At 41.4% G+C, this 20,642-nt stretch overlaps 1 protein-coding gene across 1 annotated transcript in view; it reads left to right on the top strand.

Annotated features, from left to right (window-relative positions):
• The window catches only part of hfm1 (helicase for meiosis 1), a 152,911-nt gene that overhangs the window by 88,802 nt on the left and 43,467 nt on the right, over positions 1 to 20,642 (top strand). The window contains 5 exon segments of the mRNA XM_063063463.1: positions 345 to 478; positions 9,066 to 9,113; positions 9,940 to 10,020; positions 10,113 to 10,204; positions 19,335 to 19,441. Coding sequence (XP_062919533.1) covers positions 345 to 478; positions 9,066 to 9,113; positions 9,940 to 10,020; positions 10,113 to 10,204; positions 19,335 to 19,441 — 462 coding nt within the window.

Genomic DNA, 20,642 nt, shown 5'->3' with positions numbered 1-20,642 from the left:
ACTTGGAAAGCAACACCTGACGAAGGGTCTCGGCCTGAAACGTTGACTGCACCTCTTCCTAGAGATACTGCCTGGCCTGCTGCGTTCACCAGCAACTTTTATGTGTGTTGCTTGAATTTCCAGCATCTGCAGAATTCCTGTTGTTTTTGTTCCTGATATTTATTTTTACTGTAATTGAATTAAATTTCAGGTGCTACAATCAACACATGGCTGATCACATATTGGTAGATATTCAGAGTTTCTGTAATGCATTTGTTATCCAAAATACTTTTTTTCTGGAAGCATTAGATGGTAAGTATTGAAGTTGATGGATTTTGATATTTCCTATTTCTTTCTTTTGGTAGTTTACACAAGCATCTTGTTGAACATTTAAATGCAGAAATAATACTGAATACCATCACTGATGTTAATGTGGCTTTGGAGTGGATACGATCAACATTTCTTTACATAAGAGCTCTTAAAAATCCAAATCATTATGGTAAGATTTAATATTTCTTAAGTAAAATGCTATAGAATTTTGTGTTTTCAAATTGGATTTGCCTTCAAAGTACACCCAAGCTGTTGAGTTAATTTCACACAATTTGAAGGCAAATCCATTTTTATGTTGTCAATTATGAATGGCTAATATACACATTTTAGCATAATTTGTAATGGATAGGAAGTGTTTCAGCATTTTGTAAATGCAATAAAACACAGGTTGTAATAAATTGAAAATCTCTCCGATGGATTAATATACTAAAGTTAGTGTACTAAAGGGAGACTATACTAAAGACTAGATTGTCTTAAGGTATGTCCACAAAATATCAGACATCCTGCAACTGAAGGGGCATAGCATGTTGATCACTACACTGATGACTCTGACCATCCTGGTATAAATATAAATTGTTCCACAGTTGTTATCCACTTTTTCACTATAGGGTGTCAGGGAGGGGTAGCACCTCTGGTGAGGGAGCATGTCGCGTCCTTTTCAAGGCGGTTAGTCCACCTTTGGTCCCCACCTGGTACTCAGCTCTCACCTGTGGCTCCTGATAGCTTTTTGCTTACGACAGTGGCCACACCCCGGGCAATGGCTCCGACAAGCCAGCTAAACCAGGTGAGGGTTGCCGATGGGTCTCATACCCTCGGTGAGATAGGGAGATGTCTATCCCAGCATGTGAAGACAGACTCTGGTGGATTGAGCGGACGAGACCAATGGAAGGTCCAACAGTCATGAAGGCGGTCTCTGCAAGCGTCGTGGAACGTGTAGAGCACGACAAGACACAGAAGACGTCCTGGTCATCCACAGCGCCTAGTCCCATCTCCAGCTGTCTCAACTCTGTCTTGCCACTGGATCCAGATGGGAATTGGGAAGAGACACTGAGGCTGACGCTGCGCAATTCTCCCTCACTTAAGTCCAAATCATGCGCTAGTCTTGACACCGTCAATGGTGTCGAGGTCTTCATCGACGACGACGACGGACGAACAACCATAGTTCACTATGGTCTTGCATGCAGTAAAATAAACATAATTTAGATTATGAAGACACACAGTCCTCTTTTATTGTCATTTAGTAATGCATGCATTAAGAAATGATATAATATTTCCTCCGGTGTGATATCACAAAACACAGGACAGACCAAGACTGAAAAAACTAACAAAACCACATAATTATAGCATATAGTTACAACAGTGCAACAATACCATAACTTGCTGAAGAACAGTCCATGAGCACAGTAAAGAGTTCAAAGTCTCTCAAATGTCCCACATCTCACGCAGACGAGAGAAGGAAGAAAAACTCTCCCTGCTATGCCCGACCACAGTCCGACTCTGAGTCATTCGAAAACTTCGAGCCTCCGATCAGCTCTCCGACACCGAGTACCGAGCACCATCTCTATCCAAGCGATTGGACCTCAATCTCGGTCACTAACAGGAGGCAAAACCGGGGATTTTGAGGCCTTCCCTCTGGAAGATTCACAATCGCGCAGTAACGACAGCAGCGAACGGGTGTTTCAGAAATTTCTTCAGATGTTCCTCTGTGCTTTCACGTCTGTTTCCATCAAATCAGAATTGTCCACGGCCCCTATTTAACAGATACGATATCATTTTTCACCGGAGGGCTGCAAACGCGCGGCACGCTGTACTCTCTCCTCCCGCTGTTATGGTAAATGGCACAATTTCATGGAGAGATGATGTCAGTAAAAATATTTATCAGAAATGGTAAGATGAGGGAACACACACCAGTCCTCCTAGAGGGATCACAAGTGGAGAGAGTGAGCATTTTCAAGTTCCTGGGCGCCAATATCTCTAAGGATCTAAACTGGTCCCGACAATTTGATGCAGCTATAAAGAAAGCAAGACAGCGGCTATATTTCATTAGGGGTTTGAAGAGATTTGTTATGTCACCTAAAACACTCGCATATTTCTACAGCTATACCATGGAGAGCATTCTAACTGGTTGCATCACTGTCTGGTATGGGGGTGAGGTACTATTGCACAGGATCGAAGTAAGCTGGAGAGAACTGTGAAATTAGCTAGCTCCATCATGGGTGCTAGCCTCATTTGCATCCAAGACATCTTCAAGAAACGATGCCTCAAAAAGGTGGCATCCATCATTAAGGACTCCCACCAACCAGGGCATGCCCTCTTCTCGTTATTACCATCAGAAAGGAGGTAATGAAGCCTGATGACACACAGTCAGTGATTCAGGAATAGCTTCTTCCCCTCTGCTATCAATTTTTGAATGGACATTGAACCCATGAACATTACCTCACTACTTTTTTACTTCTGTTTTTGCACTACTTATTTAATTTAGCTATTATATATTTTTCTCACCTCCTGTGGGTGGTGCGTATGTCTATTTTTTCCTCAATCTTGAGTCCTCTACCAGAGACCTGGGAGCTTGAGGGTTCGGCACAGTATCCTTGCTGTACCTAGTAGTGCTCTCTTCTGGACCAAGATCTCAAATGTTGTTCCTGGGATTTGCTGCAGCCACTCTTCCAGTCCAGGTGTCACAGCTCCAAGTGACAGTTCACCACCAGGATTACTCTTGTCTTTAACCTTCCACATCCTTTCTATCTGCTCTTTCAAGCCTGGTATTTCTTCAGCTTCTCATATTCTTTCTTCCTGATGTTACTGTTATTTGGGATTGCCACATCTATTACTATCGATTTCTTCTGCTCTGTGTCCAGTATTACTATGTCTGATTGGTTTGCCAGTACCTGCTTATCAGTCTGTATTTGGAAGTCTCATAGGTTTCCTGTCATTCTGCATTACCTTCTCGGGTGTTTCCCATTTGGACTTGGGAGTGTCCAATCCATACTCATTGCAGATGTTCCTGTACACAATTTCTGCAACTTGGTTGTGCTGTTCAGTGTACACTGTCCCTGCCCGCATCTTGCACCCTGCTACTACGTGTTGGATAGTTTCAGTGGATTCCTTGCACAGTCTGCATCTTGGGTCTTGGCTGGTATGATAGACCCTTGCTTCTGTTGCCGTTGTGCTCAGTGCCTGTTCTGTGTAGGCATGAGCAGCACCTGTTCTGTGTAACCTTGAGCAGTGCCTCTGTGCTGTTCCTTAGTCCTGCCATTTCCAGCCATCGGTAGGACTTTCTTGTAATAGCCACCTCTGACAACTGGTAATCATTCTGGCGATGGTACATCCCATGCAGTGGCTTGTCCTGCCATTGTCTCTGGTCCTCTGGTTCTGCTTCACCCACTTCCATTTCCATGTCCTCCGCCTGCTGTCTGAGTTATTCTCCTAGCAGGTTGGCCTCCGGATCTTCCTGACATTTTTTTTGTTTGATCAGTCATTAAGTTGAGTCCTACTCTTTGTGATCTCATGGATCCCTGCATACTGAGCCTTCTTGTTGGAAACTGCCTGTCTAAGATCCCCCAAGGTCATACGCATTGTCTGAGTAATATTATCTATCCATCGTAGCCTCTGTCATCCTCTCCTTCTTTTACCTTCTGTTTTCTCCAACATGAGTCTTCTCCAAGGAATCCTGTTTTCGCATCATGTGGCCAAAATATTTGGGCTTTTGTCTGATAATCAAGTCTCCTCGTGAGTAGTCTGGCTGTATTTCTTCAAGTATTGACTTGTTGGATCTTCTTGCTGTCCAATGAACTCTTTAACACTTTCCTCCAGCCTCCAAGTTCAAAAGCATTTATTCTTTTGTATTCAGTCTTACTAATAGTACAGCTCTCACAGCCATACATCACAACTGGAAATACCATAGACTTGACTATACGGATCTTTGTAGACAATGTTATGTCTCTGCTCTTCAGTATTTTATCTAAGTTTGCCATTGCTGACCTCCCCAGAAGTAAATGCCATTTAATTTTGTGGCTGCAGTTACCATCTTAGAAATCTATGAATCAAGGAAGACAAAATCAGTCACTGCTTCCACTTCCTATCTATTTATTACCATGGAGTTAATAGTTGACATAATCTTGGTTTTCTTAATATCGAGCAACAAGCCAGCTTTTGCACTTTCTTCTTTCACTTTGATTAGAAGCTTCCTCAGATCATCCTCACTTTCTGCCATTAGAGCATATCTGAGGTTGTTAATATTTCATCTGGCAATTTTGATTCCAATATTAGGGTCCTCTACACCAGCATTCCTCATGAATTGAATTGACTTTATTTCTTACATCCTTCTCATACATGAGGACTAAAAATCTTTATGTTTCGTCTCGGTCTGAATGTGCAATGTGCAATCATAATAATTTATAATAAATAGAACAGTCAATGTAACATAGAAATACACTCAAATCAGTGTGAGTTAATCAGTCTGATGGCCTGGTGGAAGAAACTGTCCCAGAGCCTGTTGGTCCTGGCTTTTATGCTGTGGTACCATTTCCTGGATGGTAGCAGCTGGAATAGATTGTGATTGGGGTGGCTTGGGTCCCTAGTTTCACACCTGTCTTTGTAGATGTCCTGAACCATGGGAAGTTCACAACTACAGATACGCTGGGCTGACAACACCACTCTCTGCAGAATCGTGTGATTAAAAGAGGTACAGTTCCCATACCAGGCAGTGATGTAGCCAGTCAGGATGCTCTCAATTGTGTGCCTGTAGAAAGTTCTTAGGATTTGGGGGCCCATACCAAACTTCCTCAACTGTCTGAGTTGAAAGAGACGCTGTTGTGCCTTTTTCACCATACAGCTGGTGTGTACAGACCACATGAGGTCCTCGGTGATGTGGACGCCGAGGAATTTAAAGATGTTTACCCTCTCAACCCCAGATCCATTAATGTCAATGGGGATTAGTCCCCCTCCATTTCTCCTGTAATCCACAACCAGCTCCTTTGTGCATTGAGGGAGAGGTTGTTTACTTGACACCACTGTGTCAGAGAGATAACTTCTTCCCTGTAGGCCACCTCGTTATTGTTTGAGATTAGGCCAATCAATGTAGTGTCGTCGGCAAATTTAATTGGCAGATTAGAGCTGTGGGTGGTGACACAGTCGTGGGTATGCAGGGAGTAAAGGAGGGGACTTAGTGCTCAGCCCTGAGGGGCTCCTATGTTGAAAGTCAGAGGGGTGGAGGCGAGGGAGCCCACTCTTGCCACTTGCCAGTGATCTGACAGGGAGTCCAGGATCCAGCTACACAAGGCAGGGTCAAGGCCGAAGTCTCTGAGCTTCCTGTCGAGCCTGGAGAGAATTATGGTGATGAATGCTGAACTGTAGTCCAAGAACAGCATTCTCACATAAGCATTCTCCTTCTCCAGATGTGTAAGGACGGTGTGTCGAGCAGTGGCTATTGTGTCGTCTGTCGATCGGTTGTGTCGGTAGGTGAATTGTAGGGGGTCCACTTTGGGTGGTAGCATGCTGCAGATGTGTTCAGCATATAGATTAAATAAGTAGCGTGACAGTATATAGCCTTGTCGTACTCCTTTCACAATCTTGAACTAGTTTGTTGTTTCGTGTTCTAACTGTTGCTTCTTGATGGTTTCTCAGAAGTTTCTCAGAAGGCAGATCAGATGTCTAGGTACACTCATATTCATTCCTGACATACTCATGGATGTTTCGCATTTCTTCCAGGACTGTGGCCTTGATACTTCCTGGTCCCCAAACTCTATTATTCTGGTGGGTACAGTCACTCGACATTGGACTTAGAATGGAATTGTCAGAAGTTTCTGGGTCTTGAAGTCAGCGGCTTCCAGTTTGTTCCTTGACTAAAACACTACTGCGGCTGGGTATTTGATGACTGGTAGGGCGAATGTGTTGATGGCTCTGATCATATTCTTCCCATTCAGCTGGCTTTTTAGGATCTATCTCACCCTTTGCAGCCTTCTTTGTGTCCTCATTGTGGCTTCCATGTGCCTGCAGGATCCCTAGGTATTTGTAGCTGTCCTGTACATCTGGTACATGGCCTTGAGGTAATTCAACTCCTTTTGATGAGTTTGCCGCTTTTCACTACCATCCAACTACACTTTTCTAGTCCCAGTGTCTCTCCTGTACACCCTTGTCAGGTAGATTAGTGAGTAAATGCGTCTTTCATTTCTAGCATAGAGCTTGATGTCATCCATGTTTAAGAGGTGGATGATGGTGACTCCACTCTTGAACCCGTACCCATATCCACTCTTTGAGATGAAATAGCTGAGGGGGTTTCAAGCCTGTGCATAACAGCAGTGGGGATAGTGCATCACCCTGGTATGTTCCACATCTGATGGTCACTTGTGGATAGCAACAACTTTTCAAGTATGTAAAATAATTAAAAGAGAGATGAGAGTGGATATAAGATCGCCAGAACATGAGGCTGGAGAAATAATAACAGGGAGCAAGGAGATGGCAGAGGAACTAAATGAGTATTTTGCATCAGTCTTCATTGTGGAAGACACTAGCAGTCAGCCAGACATTGTTGAGTGTGAAGGAAGAAAAGTGAGTGCAGTTACTATTGCAAGGGAGAAGGTGAACTGCACCCTAGGGTTCTGATAGCGATGCTTCACTACTACATGAACTCAATGCCTTCTACGCACGCTTTGAAAGGGAGAACACAATTATGGCTGTGAAGATCCCTGCTGCACCTGATGACCCTGTGATCTCTATCTCAGAGACCAATGTTAGACTGTCTTTAAAGAGAGTAAACTCTCGTAAGGCAGAAGGTCCTGATGGAGTACCTGGTAAGGCTCTGAAAATCTGTGGCAACCAACTAGCGGGAGTGTTCAAGGACATTTTCAATTATACCAGTGCCAAAGAAGAAGAATGTGGGCTGCCTTAATGACTATCGCCCAGTAGCACTCACATCGACAGTGAGACAGTGATGAAATGCTTTGAGAGGTTGGCTATGACTAGACTGAACTCCTGCCTCAGCAAGGACCTGGACCCATTGCAATTTGCCTATCGCCACAATAGGTCAACGGAAGATGCAATCTCAGTGGCTCTCCACACGGCTTTAGACCACCTAGACAACACAAACACCTATGTCAGGATGCTGTTCGTCGACTATAGCTCAGCATTTGATACCATCATTCCCACAATCCTGATTGAGAAGTTGCAGAATTTGGGCCTCTGTGCCTCCCTCTGCAATTGGATCCTCCACTTCCTAACCGGAAGACCATAGTCTGTGAGGGTTGGTGATAACATATCTCCTCACTGACAATCAACACTGGTGCACTCAGGGGTGTGTGCCACTCCTGCTCACTGCTCTACTCTCTGTATACACATGACTGTGTGACTAGGCATAGCTCAGACATCATATACAAATTTGCTGACGATACAATCATTGTTGGTAGAATCTCAGGTGGTGACGAGAGGGCGTACAGGAGTGAGATATGCCAACTAGTGGAGTGGTACCACAGCAACAACCTGGCACTTAACATCAGTAAGACGAAAGAGCTGATTGTGAACTTCTGGAAGGGTAAGACGAAGGAACACATACCAATTCTCATAGAGGGATCAGAAGTGGAGAGAATGAGCAGCTTCAAGTTCCTGAGTGTCAAGAAATCTGAGGATCTAACCTGGTCCCAAAATATTGATGTAGTCATAAAGAAGGCAAGACAGCGGCTATACTTTATTAGGAGTTTGAAGAGATTTGGCATGTCAACAAATACACTCAAAAACTTCTATGGTTGAACCGTGGAGAGCATTCTGACAGGCTGAATCACTGTCTGGTATGGAGGGGCTACTGCACAGGACCGAAAGAAGCTGCAGAAGGTTGTAAATCTAGTCAGCTCCATCTGGTCACTAGCCTACAAAGTACCCAGGACATCTTTAGGGAGCAGTGTCTCAGAAAGGCAGCATCCATTATTAAGGACCTCCAGCACCCAGGGCGTGCCCTTTTCTCACTGTTACCATCAGGTAGGAGATACAGAAGCCTGAAGGCACACACTTAGTGATTCAGGAACAGCTCCTTCCCCTCTGCCATCCGATTCCTAAATGGACATTGAAGCTTTGGACACTACCTCACTTTTTTTAAAATACACATTTTAAAAAATCTATTCAATATACGTAATTGATTTACTTGTTTATTTATTATGTTTTATTTTCATTATTATTCATTTTTTTCTCTCTCTGCTTGATTATGTATTGCAATGAACTACTGCTGCTAAGTTAATAAATTTCATGTGACATGCCGGTGATAATAAACTGGATTCTAATTCTGAAAAAGATAATGTTAGAGATTGTGGAGGCATTAGCAATTATCTTTCAAAAATCATTGGACTCTGGAGAGTTTTCTTTCTCCTAGATGAGCTACCAACCATGGCTAACAAGCCCCATTTGCCTGAAGTGACTGGTTTTAAGGTACCAGTAATCCAGGTTTTCCCCTTCTCCTGTCAGTAGGAACGGTTCTGCTGGGCTTAGGAGCTAAACTACATGTGAATGCCAGGAACTGGCATTGGTTATCAGAGGCTATTTGAGGCACATGCCATTTGGAGCATTTACTAGGTAGTGGCAGCTTGTCCACATTACCATCCCCGACTCTAACAACCTTAAGGAACCATTAAACTAATAACCAACCACAATTTGCACAATAGATTTTCAAACTGTGATCTAAGAATTAAATTTAATGTGTATATGGATACCTGAGAAGTGATAACTTATACCTACCTAAGAGTTCAATGATTATAAACATTTCTCTTCTTCAGGTTTTGCTGCTGGTCTTGACAGAGCTGGAATTGAAGCAAAGTTGCAAGGTACTTGATGTAATTTGTGTCATTGAAACATTGTGGAAGCCTATTTACCAGAATTTTTTTAAGTCAATAAGATTAATTTTGATTAAAGGAATCTGAGGTGTAATTGTTGAACAATTTTTTTTGCATCATGATCTATGTTGATTAAGATTGAATAATGCCAACAGTTGCAGCAGAAAGGAAATAGATTTCACTTTGATTTAACGTGGCTGAATTTAAACTGGCCTATGTGTTTGAATATTTTGTGGTTATTGGTGTACAGTTTGTCCACATAATCCCTTAGGATTGATTGTTAGGAAAATGACAACAATTTTAACACCTTGAGCAGGGAAAGAGATGGGAATAAATTTTACCATTTGAATTTAGAATTATAATCTTTGCCATCACATTGATCCATGGTGTCTCTATTTGTATAAGCTTTTGATATTTTTGTATTCTGCTATTTCTGATTTTTTACTTATTTTTGAATTTATTTGATCTTTTTTTTTGAAACTTCTTAATCATTTGTCCTTATATGACTCAGTGTCAAATTTTACTAGATAACAAAGATGCAGAGTACCTTGAAACATTTTGCCATGTCTGAAAGGGTACATAAATGAAAATTTTGTCACTGTTGATAGGGAAATGCATAATTTCTTATATCCATTGCACAAGTGTGGAGTTTTACTAGTGAAACACTGGGTATCCATTTCAAAGCTATCTTCTCAAAGATCCCCTTATTCAGAGTATTAAGAAGAGATCTGTGAATGAATGAAAATAACTTATTAGTTAGATTTCACACACCAATCAATGAATGTGTGATAAAATCTAGTTCTTATTGCTGAAACAGAACTATGCCTGAAGAATTTGCAAGCATTGTCTTCTATTGGATTGTTAAGAATGGATGAAGAAATCAATTTCAAACCTACAGGTGGAGATTTATTTACATATTTTCTAATAATTTTAATAATACAACTGTTAATGATCAATGAAATGTGTAACCTTCTCCTTTATGTTTAATAGAAACTGGAAAGTTAATGGCCCGCTATTCTATTGCATTTGAAACAATGAAGATCTTCTTCTTGGTCAGTGGAAATGAAACTCTACCTGAACTGGTAATTTGCTAATTTGAAAACAAAATATTAGAATATTTGAATGAAATGTTGAAATAGTTATTTAATGTTGCATGTTTTTTAAAAATGAGTTTAGTAGCATAGTGGTTGTTACTGGGATAATGGTTGGAGTTTAGGATCATTGATGCAGAGATGTAGGTTCTAAAAATTCCACTATAGCAGCTGTAGTATTTGAATGCAAATCTATAAGGGATTACACAATGATGCAGCAAATAATGCAGCTGTAATGACCCAGGCTCAGTCTTGACCTCTGGCTCTGTGGAATTTGTTTGTTCTCCCTTTGATTGCATGTGTTTCCCCCATGGTTTCTGGTTACCTCCTACATCCTAAAGATGTGCTGGTTGTTTGCTTGGTAGGCTGATATAAATTGTTCTTATTATAGGTAAGTGGCAAAAGAATTTGGGGGAGTTGATGGGCACATTGGAGAGAATAAGTTACAGGGAAATACGTAAGTGAATTGCTTTAAGAACTGGTAGTGACGTGGTGGGTCAGATGGCCTTCTGCATTATGAGAAAATATTTGAGGATGATATGAAACTTGAAAATATCTAATTAATTTTTCTGACCACTATGAAGGAGGTAAGCACCATTTACTGATATCTTTTTTTTCCCGGTTGGAATTGGCCACCTGATTCCCAGTTGAGTGTTTGACTATACCTAATTTGGACTATATTTCTCAGTTTTGGGATTTTTTTCTAATGTACAGAAAAATTTGTAATGAAATTTAACAAGTTCTCTGTGTCATTACTTCTTGAAGTTAGGCAATATTCTTTTTTGTTAAATTGGGTAAAACATTGTATTGTGTCCTATATGTTTACTGGAAAGGACCAGTCAAGTTTAACCTACTTTGATAGCTTTTTCTGAGGAAATTAACAAATCATTAGGTTTTTGCTACTTTCAGACCAAATTTTACAAACTTAGTAAGAAATGCTTTTTTTTGCCTTTTTAAAATATTTCCCCACATATAAGAATTTATATATGGATTGTTTTGAGTTTGATGTGTGAGTGTCCATGTCTTGTCAGTAGTAATACACATATTATTTTGCTGCTTCTGTGTTCAACTGTTGTCTTTCCTATGTCATTCTCTGATTTTTATCACTACACATTCTACTCTTAGCATGATGTATTGCGTGTGTTTCTTGTATTTTAAATTAATTTTGTGTCACTTTCCATTCCATCTTTGTGATTGTAGTTGAATATTCTTATTTCTCTTTGACTTTTATTTTCCAAGGGTTAAATGCCTTAAATATCAAAATCCTGCTTTTCCAATTTCATGCAGTAACCAATATCCAACTTCTCATATTCGATACGTACAATGCAGAGAGAAAAGTTTGGAAGATTTTCGGTCCATCAATATCAATAAAGCAGCCAACGGCCATGAAAAATGCATGGGGAGAGATTGACCAGTGGAAGTGACAGTTAGATTGTCTTGTAACTCTCTCTGTGTTCTTATTTGTTCATTCCTCATCTATCAGTGCATAGTATAGTGAGAATAGCTCCAGAGGCAGTATTTTGTGTGAAGCCTGAGAGACCTCCAGACTCCCAGATAAACACATCTGCACTAGGTGTACCGAGCTACAGGTCCTGAGAAAATGTATTAAGGAACTAGAGCTGCAGCTTGATGACCTTCAACTCATACTGGAGAATGAGGAGATGATTGACAGGAGCTACAGGGAGGTAGTTATCCTTAGGTTGCAGGAGACAGGTAACTGGGTGACTGTCAGGAGAAGTAGGAGAAGTGCACAGCCAGTGCAGAGAACAACTGTGGATGTTCCCCTCAATGATAAGTATGTAACTTTAGATACTATTGAGGGGGATGACCTACCGGGGGGAACCACAGTGACCAGGTCTCTGGCACTGAGCCTGGTGCTGTGGTTCTGAAAAGTGGAGAGGGGAAGAGGACTGCAATGTTAATAGGAGATTCTTTAGTCAGAGGAACAGGGACGAGGTCTGTGGGCGCAATAGGGATGCATGGGTGGATGTTGGCTTTCTGGTGCCAGGAAAAGGGATGTCTCGGCTCATGTCCATGGCATTCAGAAGTCTTGGTACATATCAGTACCAATGACATAGATAGTCAAGGTGGCGAGGTCCTGAAGGTAGATTTTCGGAAGCTAGGTAGAAAGGTGAGAAACATGACCTCCAGAGTAGTAATCTCTGGATTGCTGCCTGTGCCAGTGGGGGTAAGAATAGGATGATTTGACAGGTGAATGCGTGGCTGAGGAACTGGTGCAGGGGGCAGGGGTTTTACATTTATGATCATTGGAATCTCTACTGAGGAAGGTATGACCTATATAAAAGGGACGGGTAACACCTGAACCAGAGGGGGATCCAATATCCTTGCAGGCAGGTTGGCTAGAGTTGTTCGGGTGGGTTTAAGCTAATTTGGCAGGGGGATGGGAACCAGAGTAGTAGTGCTGAAGATGAGGTAATTAGTTTGCAAACAGAGGCAATGTATAATGAGACTCAAAGCAAGGAGAGTCAGATTATTGGGCAAAATTGCAGTCAACAAGATGAGTTGCAATGTAAAAGTGGACAAAACCGAGAAGGGTGAATACAAGACTAAAGATGTTATATTTGAAATATACAGAATAAGGTCAATGAACTTGTAGCACTGTTACAGATTGGCAAGTACGATGTTGTAGGCATCATCGAATCATGGCTGAAAGAAGATAATAGCTGGGAGTTTAATTTCCAAGAATATACATTGTATCAAAAGGATAGGCAGGAGGGTGGGGGGGGTGGCGTGGCTCTGTTGGTAAAAAATGAAATTAAATCATTAGAAAGAGGTGACATAAGGTCAGAAGATGTTGAATCATTGTGGATAGAACTAAGGAACTGCAAGGGTAAAAGTATATACAGACCCCAAAACAGTTTAAGGATGTGGTCTGCAAATTACAATGGGAGAGAGAAAATGCATACTAAAAAGGCAAACACGAGGAAATCTGCAGATGCTGGAAATTCAAGCAACACACACAAAATAATCCAGGTAGCTGTGAGAGTCCGTAGGCTTATAATAGACATCAGTAGATAAGCTGTGTCCTGGACTATTCCATTTCCCACTTTATCTCTTGTAAAAATGCCATCTCCTTCTCGCAATTCCTCCGTCTCCGCTGCATCTGCTCTCAGGATGAGACTTTTCATTCCAGGACAAAGGAGGTGTCTTCCTTTTTTAAAGAAAGGGGCTTCCCTTCCTCCACCATCAACTCTGCTCTCAAACGCATCTCCCCCATTTCACGCACATCTGCTCTCACCCCATCCTCCTGCCACCCCACTAGGGATAGGGTTCCCCTTGTCTTCACCTACCAGCCATCCTCTGGGTCCAACATCTAATTTTCCGTAACTTCCACCACCTCCAACGGGATCCCACCACCAAGCACATCTTTCCCTCACCCCCTCTTTCTGCTTTCCGCAGGGATCACTCCCTATGCGACTCCCTTGTCCATTCATCCTTCCCATCCCTTCCCACCAATCTCCCTCCCGGCACTTACCCTTGTAAGCGGAACAAGTGCTACACATGCCCTTATACATTCCTCCCTCCCCACTATTCAGGGCCCCGGACAGTCGTTCCAGGTGAGGCGACACTTCACCTGTGAGTCGGCTGGGGTGATAAACTGCATCCGGTGTTCCCGATGCGGCTTTCTATATATTGGCGAGACCCAATGCAGACTGGGAGACCGTTTTGCTGAACATCCATGGTCTCTCCGCCAGAGAAAGCAGGATCTCCCAGTGGCCACACATTTTAATTCCACGTCCCACTCCCATTCTGATATGTCCATCCGTGGCCTCCTCTACCGTCAAGATGAAGCCACATTCAGGTTGGAGGAACAACACTTTATATTCCGTCTGGGTAGCCTCCAACCTGATGGCATGAACATTGACTTCTCTAATTCCCGTTAATGCCATCTTTACCCCCTTCTTACCCCATCCCCTATTTATTTATTTATTTTATTTTCCCCCTTTCTTTCTCTCTCTTTTTTCTCCCTGTGTCCCTCTATATCTTCCTCTGATGCTCCCCTCCCCCTTTCTTTCTCCCTTGACCTCCAGTCCCATGATCCTCTCCCTTCTCCAGCGTGGTATCCCTTTTGCCAATCAACTTTCCAGCTCTTAGCTCCATCCCTCCCCCTCCTGTCTTCTCCTATCATTTCGGATCTCCCCTTCCCTCTCCCACTTTCAATTCTCTTACTATCTCTTCATTCAGTTAGTCCTGACGAAGGGTCTCGGCCCGAAACATCGACTGTACCTCTTCCTATAGATGCTGCCTTGCCTGCTGCGTTCCACCAGCATTTTGTGTGTGATGCTAAAAAGGCAATGTTACAATAGCCATGGGAGATTTCAAATGCAGGTATATTGGGAAAATTAGGTTGGTGTGGGATTCCAAGAGGGGGAATTTCTAGAATGCCCGTGAGATGGCTTTTTATAGCAGCTCATGGTAGAGCCCACTAGGGGATCAGCTATTCTGGATTGGGTGTTGTGCAACAAACTAAATTGATTAGAGAGTTTAAGATAAAGGAGCCCTTAGGGCAAGTGATCATACTATAATCGACTTCGCCCTGACATTTGAGAAGGAGAAGCTAAAGTCATATGTATCAGTATTATAGTGGAGTAAAGGAAATTACAGAGGCATGGGAGAGGAGTTGGCCAGAATTGATGGCAAAAGAACACTAGCAGGGATGACAGCAGAGTATCAATGGCTGGAATTTCTGGAAGCAGTTCGGAAGGCACAGGATATACACATCCCAAAGAGGAAGAAGTATTTTAAAGGCCAGATGACACAAGCATGGTTAACAAAAGAAGTCAAAGCCAACATAAAAGCCAATGAGAGGGTCTATAATAGAGCAAAAATTAGTGGGAAATTAGATTGGGAAGGTTTTAAGTACCAACAGAAGGCAACTAAAAAAGTCATTAAGAAGGTAAAGATGGAATATGAAAGTAAGCTAGCCTATATTATTAAAGAGGATACCAAAAATTTCTTCAGATGCATAAATTGTGAAAGAGAGGTGACAGTGGATATTGAACCGTTGGAAAACAATGCTGGAGAGGTCATAATGGGGGACAAGGAAATGGCAGATGAACTGTACAAGTATTTTTCATTAGTCTTCACTGTGGAAGACGCTGGCAATATGCTGGAAGTTCCAGGTGTCACAGGTCATGAAGTGTGGAAGTTACTATTACTAGGGAGAAGGTTCATGGAAAGCTGAAAGATCTGAAGGTAGATAAGTCACATGGACCTGATGGTGTACACCCCAGGGTCCTAAAAGAGATAGCTGAAGAGATTGCGGAGGCATTAGTAATGATCTTTCAAGACTCATTAGATCCTGGAATGGTTCCAAAGACTGGAAAATTGAAAATGTCACTACACTCTTCAAGAAGGAAGAAAGGCAGTTGAAGGAAATTATAGGCCAGTTAGTCTGACCTCAGTGGTTGGGAAGATGTTGACGATGAGGTTTCAGGGTACTTGGAGGCACATGATAGAACAAACTGTAGTCAGCATGGTTCCTTCAGGGGAAAATCTTGACTGACAAAGTTGTTAGAATTCTTTGAAGAAAGAACAAGCAGGATAGACAAAGGAGATTCAGTTAATGTTTTGTATTTGGATTTTCAGAAGGCCTTTGACAAAGTGCCATACATGAAGTTGCTTAATAAGCTACGAGCCTGTGGTACAGGAAAGATTCTAGTGTGGATAAAACTGTGGCTGATTTGACAGGAGGCAAAGGGAGTTGTTTCTGGTTGGCTGTCAGTGACTAGTGGTGTTCCACAGAGGTCTGTGATGGGATCGCTTCTTCTTACATTATATGTCAATGATTTGGATGATGGAATTGATGGCTTGTTGCAAAGGTAAAGGGGCAGGTAGTTTTGAAGAAAAAGAGAGGCTACAGAAGGACTTAGACAGGATTGAAGAATGGGCAAAAAAATGGCAGATAGAATGCCGTATCGGGAAGTGTATGGTCATGCACTTTGGTAGAAGTAATGAAAGGGTTGACTATTTTCTAAATGGAGAGAAAATACAAAAACCTGAGGCGCGAAAGGATTTGGGAGTCCTCGTATAGGATTCCCTAAATGTTTATTTGCAGATTCAGTCTGTGGTGAGGAAGGCAATTGCTCTGTTAGCATTCATTTCAAAAGGAATTTGATATAAAAGCAAGGACATAATGTTGAGACTTTATAAAGCACTGGTGAGGCCTCACTTGGAGTATTGTGAACAGTTTTAGGCCCCTTATCTTAGAAAGGATGTGCTGAAACTGGAGGGACTCAAAGAAGCTTCATGAAAATGATTCCAGGATTGAATAACTTGTCATATGAACACTGTTTGATGGTTCTACAGCTGTATTCGCTGGAATTCAGAAGAATGAGAGGAGTCCTCATTGAAACCTATCGAATGGTAGAAGGCCTTGATGGAGTGGATGTGGAGAGGATGTTTTATAAGGTGGGAGTGTCTAAGACCAGGGGGCACAGCCTGAGAATAGAGGGGTATCCTTTTGGAACAGAGACGAGGAGGAATTTCTTTAGCCAGAGAGTAGTGAATCTGTGAAATTCATTGCCACAGGCAGCTGTGGAGGCCAAAACTTTTATGTATATTTAAAGCAGAGGTTGATAGATTCTTGACTGGTCAGGGCATAAAGGGATATTGGAGAAGGCAAGAGATTAGGGCTGAGAGGAAAAATAGATCAGCCATGATGAAATGGTGGAGCAGGCTCAATGGGCCAAATGGCCTAATCCTGTTCCTGTAGCTTATGGTCTTCTGGTCTTATGGATGTGGGGAAAATAAAATGGGATTAGTGTAAGATTAGTGAAAATAGATGCTTGATGTTTGGCACAGACACAGTGGGCTGAAGTCTTAGATTTAGAAAAGGGATGACAAATAATAAGGCAACAGAAAACAATAATATATTGGTTTAGACTTAACATAAAATGCTGACAGTTTTATGCAGAATTCCATCTGTTACTGTGCAGATATTTGGGATTCGTGTGTGTGTGTGTGTGTGTGTGTGTGTGTGTGAGAGAGAGAGAGAGAGAGAGAGAGAGAACAGATGCTCAATTTCTATAGAACTAATCATTGGGAAATCCCCAGCTGTGCATCAACCTGCAATTCTACAATTCCCAGCCCTTGCAGCAGGATATTTACCTACTGAACTAGTACCAGGTTGGAACTAAAACTGTTCATTTCTGCAGAAAGGAAGGGTTGTAATGATTGGAAGAAAATTACATTTTTTACTTAATTATGTGTATCCAAATATATCCAAAGACAATCTGCAGTCATGGATAACAAGAGGTCTACAGAAGTTCAGTATTTTAGGAGGAGGGCACCAAAGCTCCATGAGCGAGTCCTCAGATGATCAGAGGTGGAGAGGGTCAGCAACTTTAAATTCCTCGGTGTTATTTCAGAGCACCTGCCATGGTCCAGCACATAAATGCAATCAGGAAGAAAGTACAGCAGCGCCTCTAATTCCTTTGGAGATTGCAAGTAATCAGCAAGACATCTAAAACTTTGACAAACTTCTATAGATGTTAAAATACGAAGAGCATTTGTTGGCTCTGGGTCTGTACTCACTGGAATTTAGAAGGATGAGGAAGGATCTCATTGAAACTTTTCGAATGTTGGACGTCTAGACAATGTAAATGTGGAAAGCATGTTTCCCATGGCAGGGGAGTCTAGGACAACAGTGTACGGCCTCAGTATAGAGAGGGGCGTCCATTTAAAACACTGATGTGGAGAAATTTCACAGCCAGATGGCGGTGAATTTATGGACTTTATTACCGCAGACAGCTCTGGAGGCCAGGTCATTGGTATTTAAGGCAGAGATTGATAGGCTCTTGATTGGACACGGCATTATAGGTTACGGGGAGAAGGCTGGGGTTGGGGTTGAGGAAGGGAAAAATGGATCAGCCATGATTGAATGGCAGAGCGGATATGATGGGCCTAATTCTGCTCCTATGTCATATGGTCTTATTGTGTGGTGGAGAGTATATTGACTGGGTACATCACAGCCTGGTATGGAAATACCAATTCTCTTGAACGGAAAATCCTACAAATATTAGTGGATACAGCCCACTCCATCACAGATAAAGCTGTCCCCACTGTTGAACAGATCTACATGGAAGCATTGTTGTAGGAAATCAGCATCCATAGTCAGGGACTCCCACCACTCAAGTCATGCTCTCTTCTCTTTGCTGCCATCAGGAAGAAGGTACAGGAGCCCCAAGCCTCACACTGCCAGACCCAGGAACAGTTATTACACCTCAACCATAAGGCTCTTGAAGCATAGGGGATAAACTTCACTCAACTTCACTTGCTCCATCATTGAAATGTTCCCACAACCTCTGGACTCACTTTCAAGGATTCTTCATCTAGTGATCTCAATATTTATTGCTTATTTATTTATCACTATTATGTCTTTATTTTTGTATTTGCAGTTTATTGTCTTTTGCACACTGTTTGAATGCCCAGGTTGGTGCCGTCTTTCATTGACTCTATTCTGATTATTACTCTTTTATGGATTTATTTAGTATGCCCACAAGAAAATTAATTTCAGGATTGTAAATCGTGATATATATGTATTTTAATGATAAATTTACTTTGAACTTTGAAATAGTATCCACGTAGTTGTTACTGATTGTGCAGTTGAAGATTAACATGTACCCAACGCTTCAACACTTCTGGAAATTTTTACTATTTATTGCTCACTTTGTCTAAAACAGGAACAAATTACAGATTTTCATCTGACCTCTAAAGGAGGACAATATGTACAGTATGCTAGTAGGGTATTGACATACAAAAGCCTTAAGATTATTTTGAAATAGTACAGATAGTATAAAAGGGATAGCAATAGGCTATTACTTCTCTCAGGCTTATTCTTCCATTAGATAGTGGGGTGATCTCCTTCTCCATTTACTTACATCTGTGTGATACATTTATGCATCAGATTAGATTTAAAATGTTAAGATTCTTTGTTGATATAATTGAAATGATAAGACAAAATAGTGTCCCTGTCAAGAAATTGTCTGTTTAAAAAAAAATAAAAGCTTTCAGCTGCAATTGAGAATTGAGTATATTATTGTCATCAGATTTTATTTTTTGTGTTATTTTAAATCTTGCATTATATCTTATATAATAGGTCACAGTAATATCCCGATGCAAGGAATTTGCAGATATTCAACTAAGAATCAATGAAAAGAAGATTCTTAATACGTTGAATAAAGACAAAAATAGAATCACCATCAGGTAATCCTAGTCATGTTCTTTCCATTTCCAATGTATTACTGATGCTCTGCCTACACAGTATATGAGATAAACATTCACTAAAACAAAGACAGGAGTTACCATCAGATGATGTTGACAAGACTGTTTTGAGATACTTTGGTATGTGAATTGCCTTTGCACTACTAAGCAACCTTAACAATTTAAGAAAGTATTTTATAAGTGACCAGTTTAGAGTTTCTTCAATGGTGAATTTAGCTTTACCAGTTTTGAAATGCTTACACAATGTTTGCTACCTTCAATTTTGAAATTTTCAAAGGTCATAGAACTTGGAAAAATAGCAATTCATGAGGAGGATATCGATGGAATTTAGGAGAATACAGACAGTTAGTGAAATGGGCAAATACATAGCAGATGTAATTCAATAGAGAAAAGTATGAAATAATATATTTTGCCTGGAAGAATGAAGAGAAACAACACATAATAACATAATAAAACGTAACAAGAATAGCTTATTTGATTCATTATGCCTTTTGCTCTGATAAGCAAAATAATGGCTGATCAGTTTACTGCGCAAACCCCCTGATTCCTGTAATGTTTGGAAATCTATCTCTGTCATGAAAATACATAGTAATAGTGTGCCCACAGCCCTCTTGAGCAGTAAATTCCAAAGATCTACCACCCTCCGAGTGAGGAAGTTTCTCATCTCTGTCTCAGACATGAATGACCAACTCCCTATTCTGAGTCTGTAATCTTATATTTTGGGACATAAAGCTATGGGAACTTTCACATCTATCCTCTCAATTCCCTTAATAATTTTACACAATTCAATGAGATCACCTCTCATTCTTCCAATTTCAAGAAAGTACTGGATGTTCATCATACTACAAACACACCATCCTAAGAATTAAAATGGTGATTTTTTTTTTGCTGCATTCCCCATAACACAATTATTTCTTTCCTCACTCAAACACGAGGAATTCTGCAGATGCTGGAAATTCAAGCAACACACATCAAAGTTACTGGTGAACGCAGCATCTCTAGGAAGAGGTACAGTCGACGTTTCGGTCCTGACGAAGGGTCTCAGCCCGAAACGTCGACTGTACCTCTTCCTAGAGATGCTGCCTGGCCTGCTATGTCTTTCCTCAGATAGGGAGAAGATCACGGCACAATGTAATGCCCTGGTTAAGAACATTATTTTATTCTGTTTCTACTGCTATGCTGT

Source organism: Mobula hypostoma, chromosome 12 (assembly GCF_963921235.1).
Source record: "Mobula hypostoma chromosome 12, sMobHyp1.1, whole genome shotgun sequence".
Classification (NCBI taxonomy): Eukaryota; Metazoa; Chordata; class Chondrichthyes; order Myliobatiformes; family Myliobatidae; genus Mobula; species Mobula hypostoma.
Note: the sequence above shows the minus strand (reverse complement) of the source record. Positions and strands in the feature narration are given on the sequence as shown.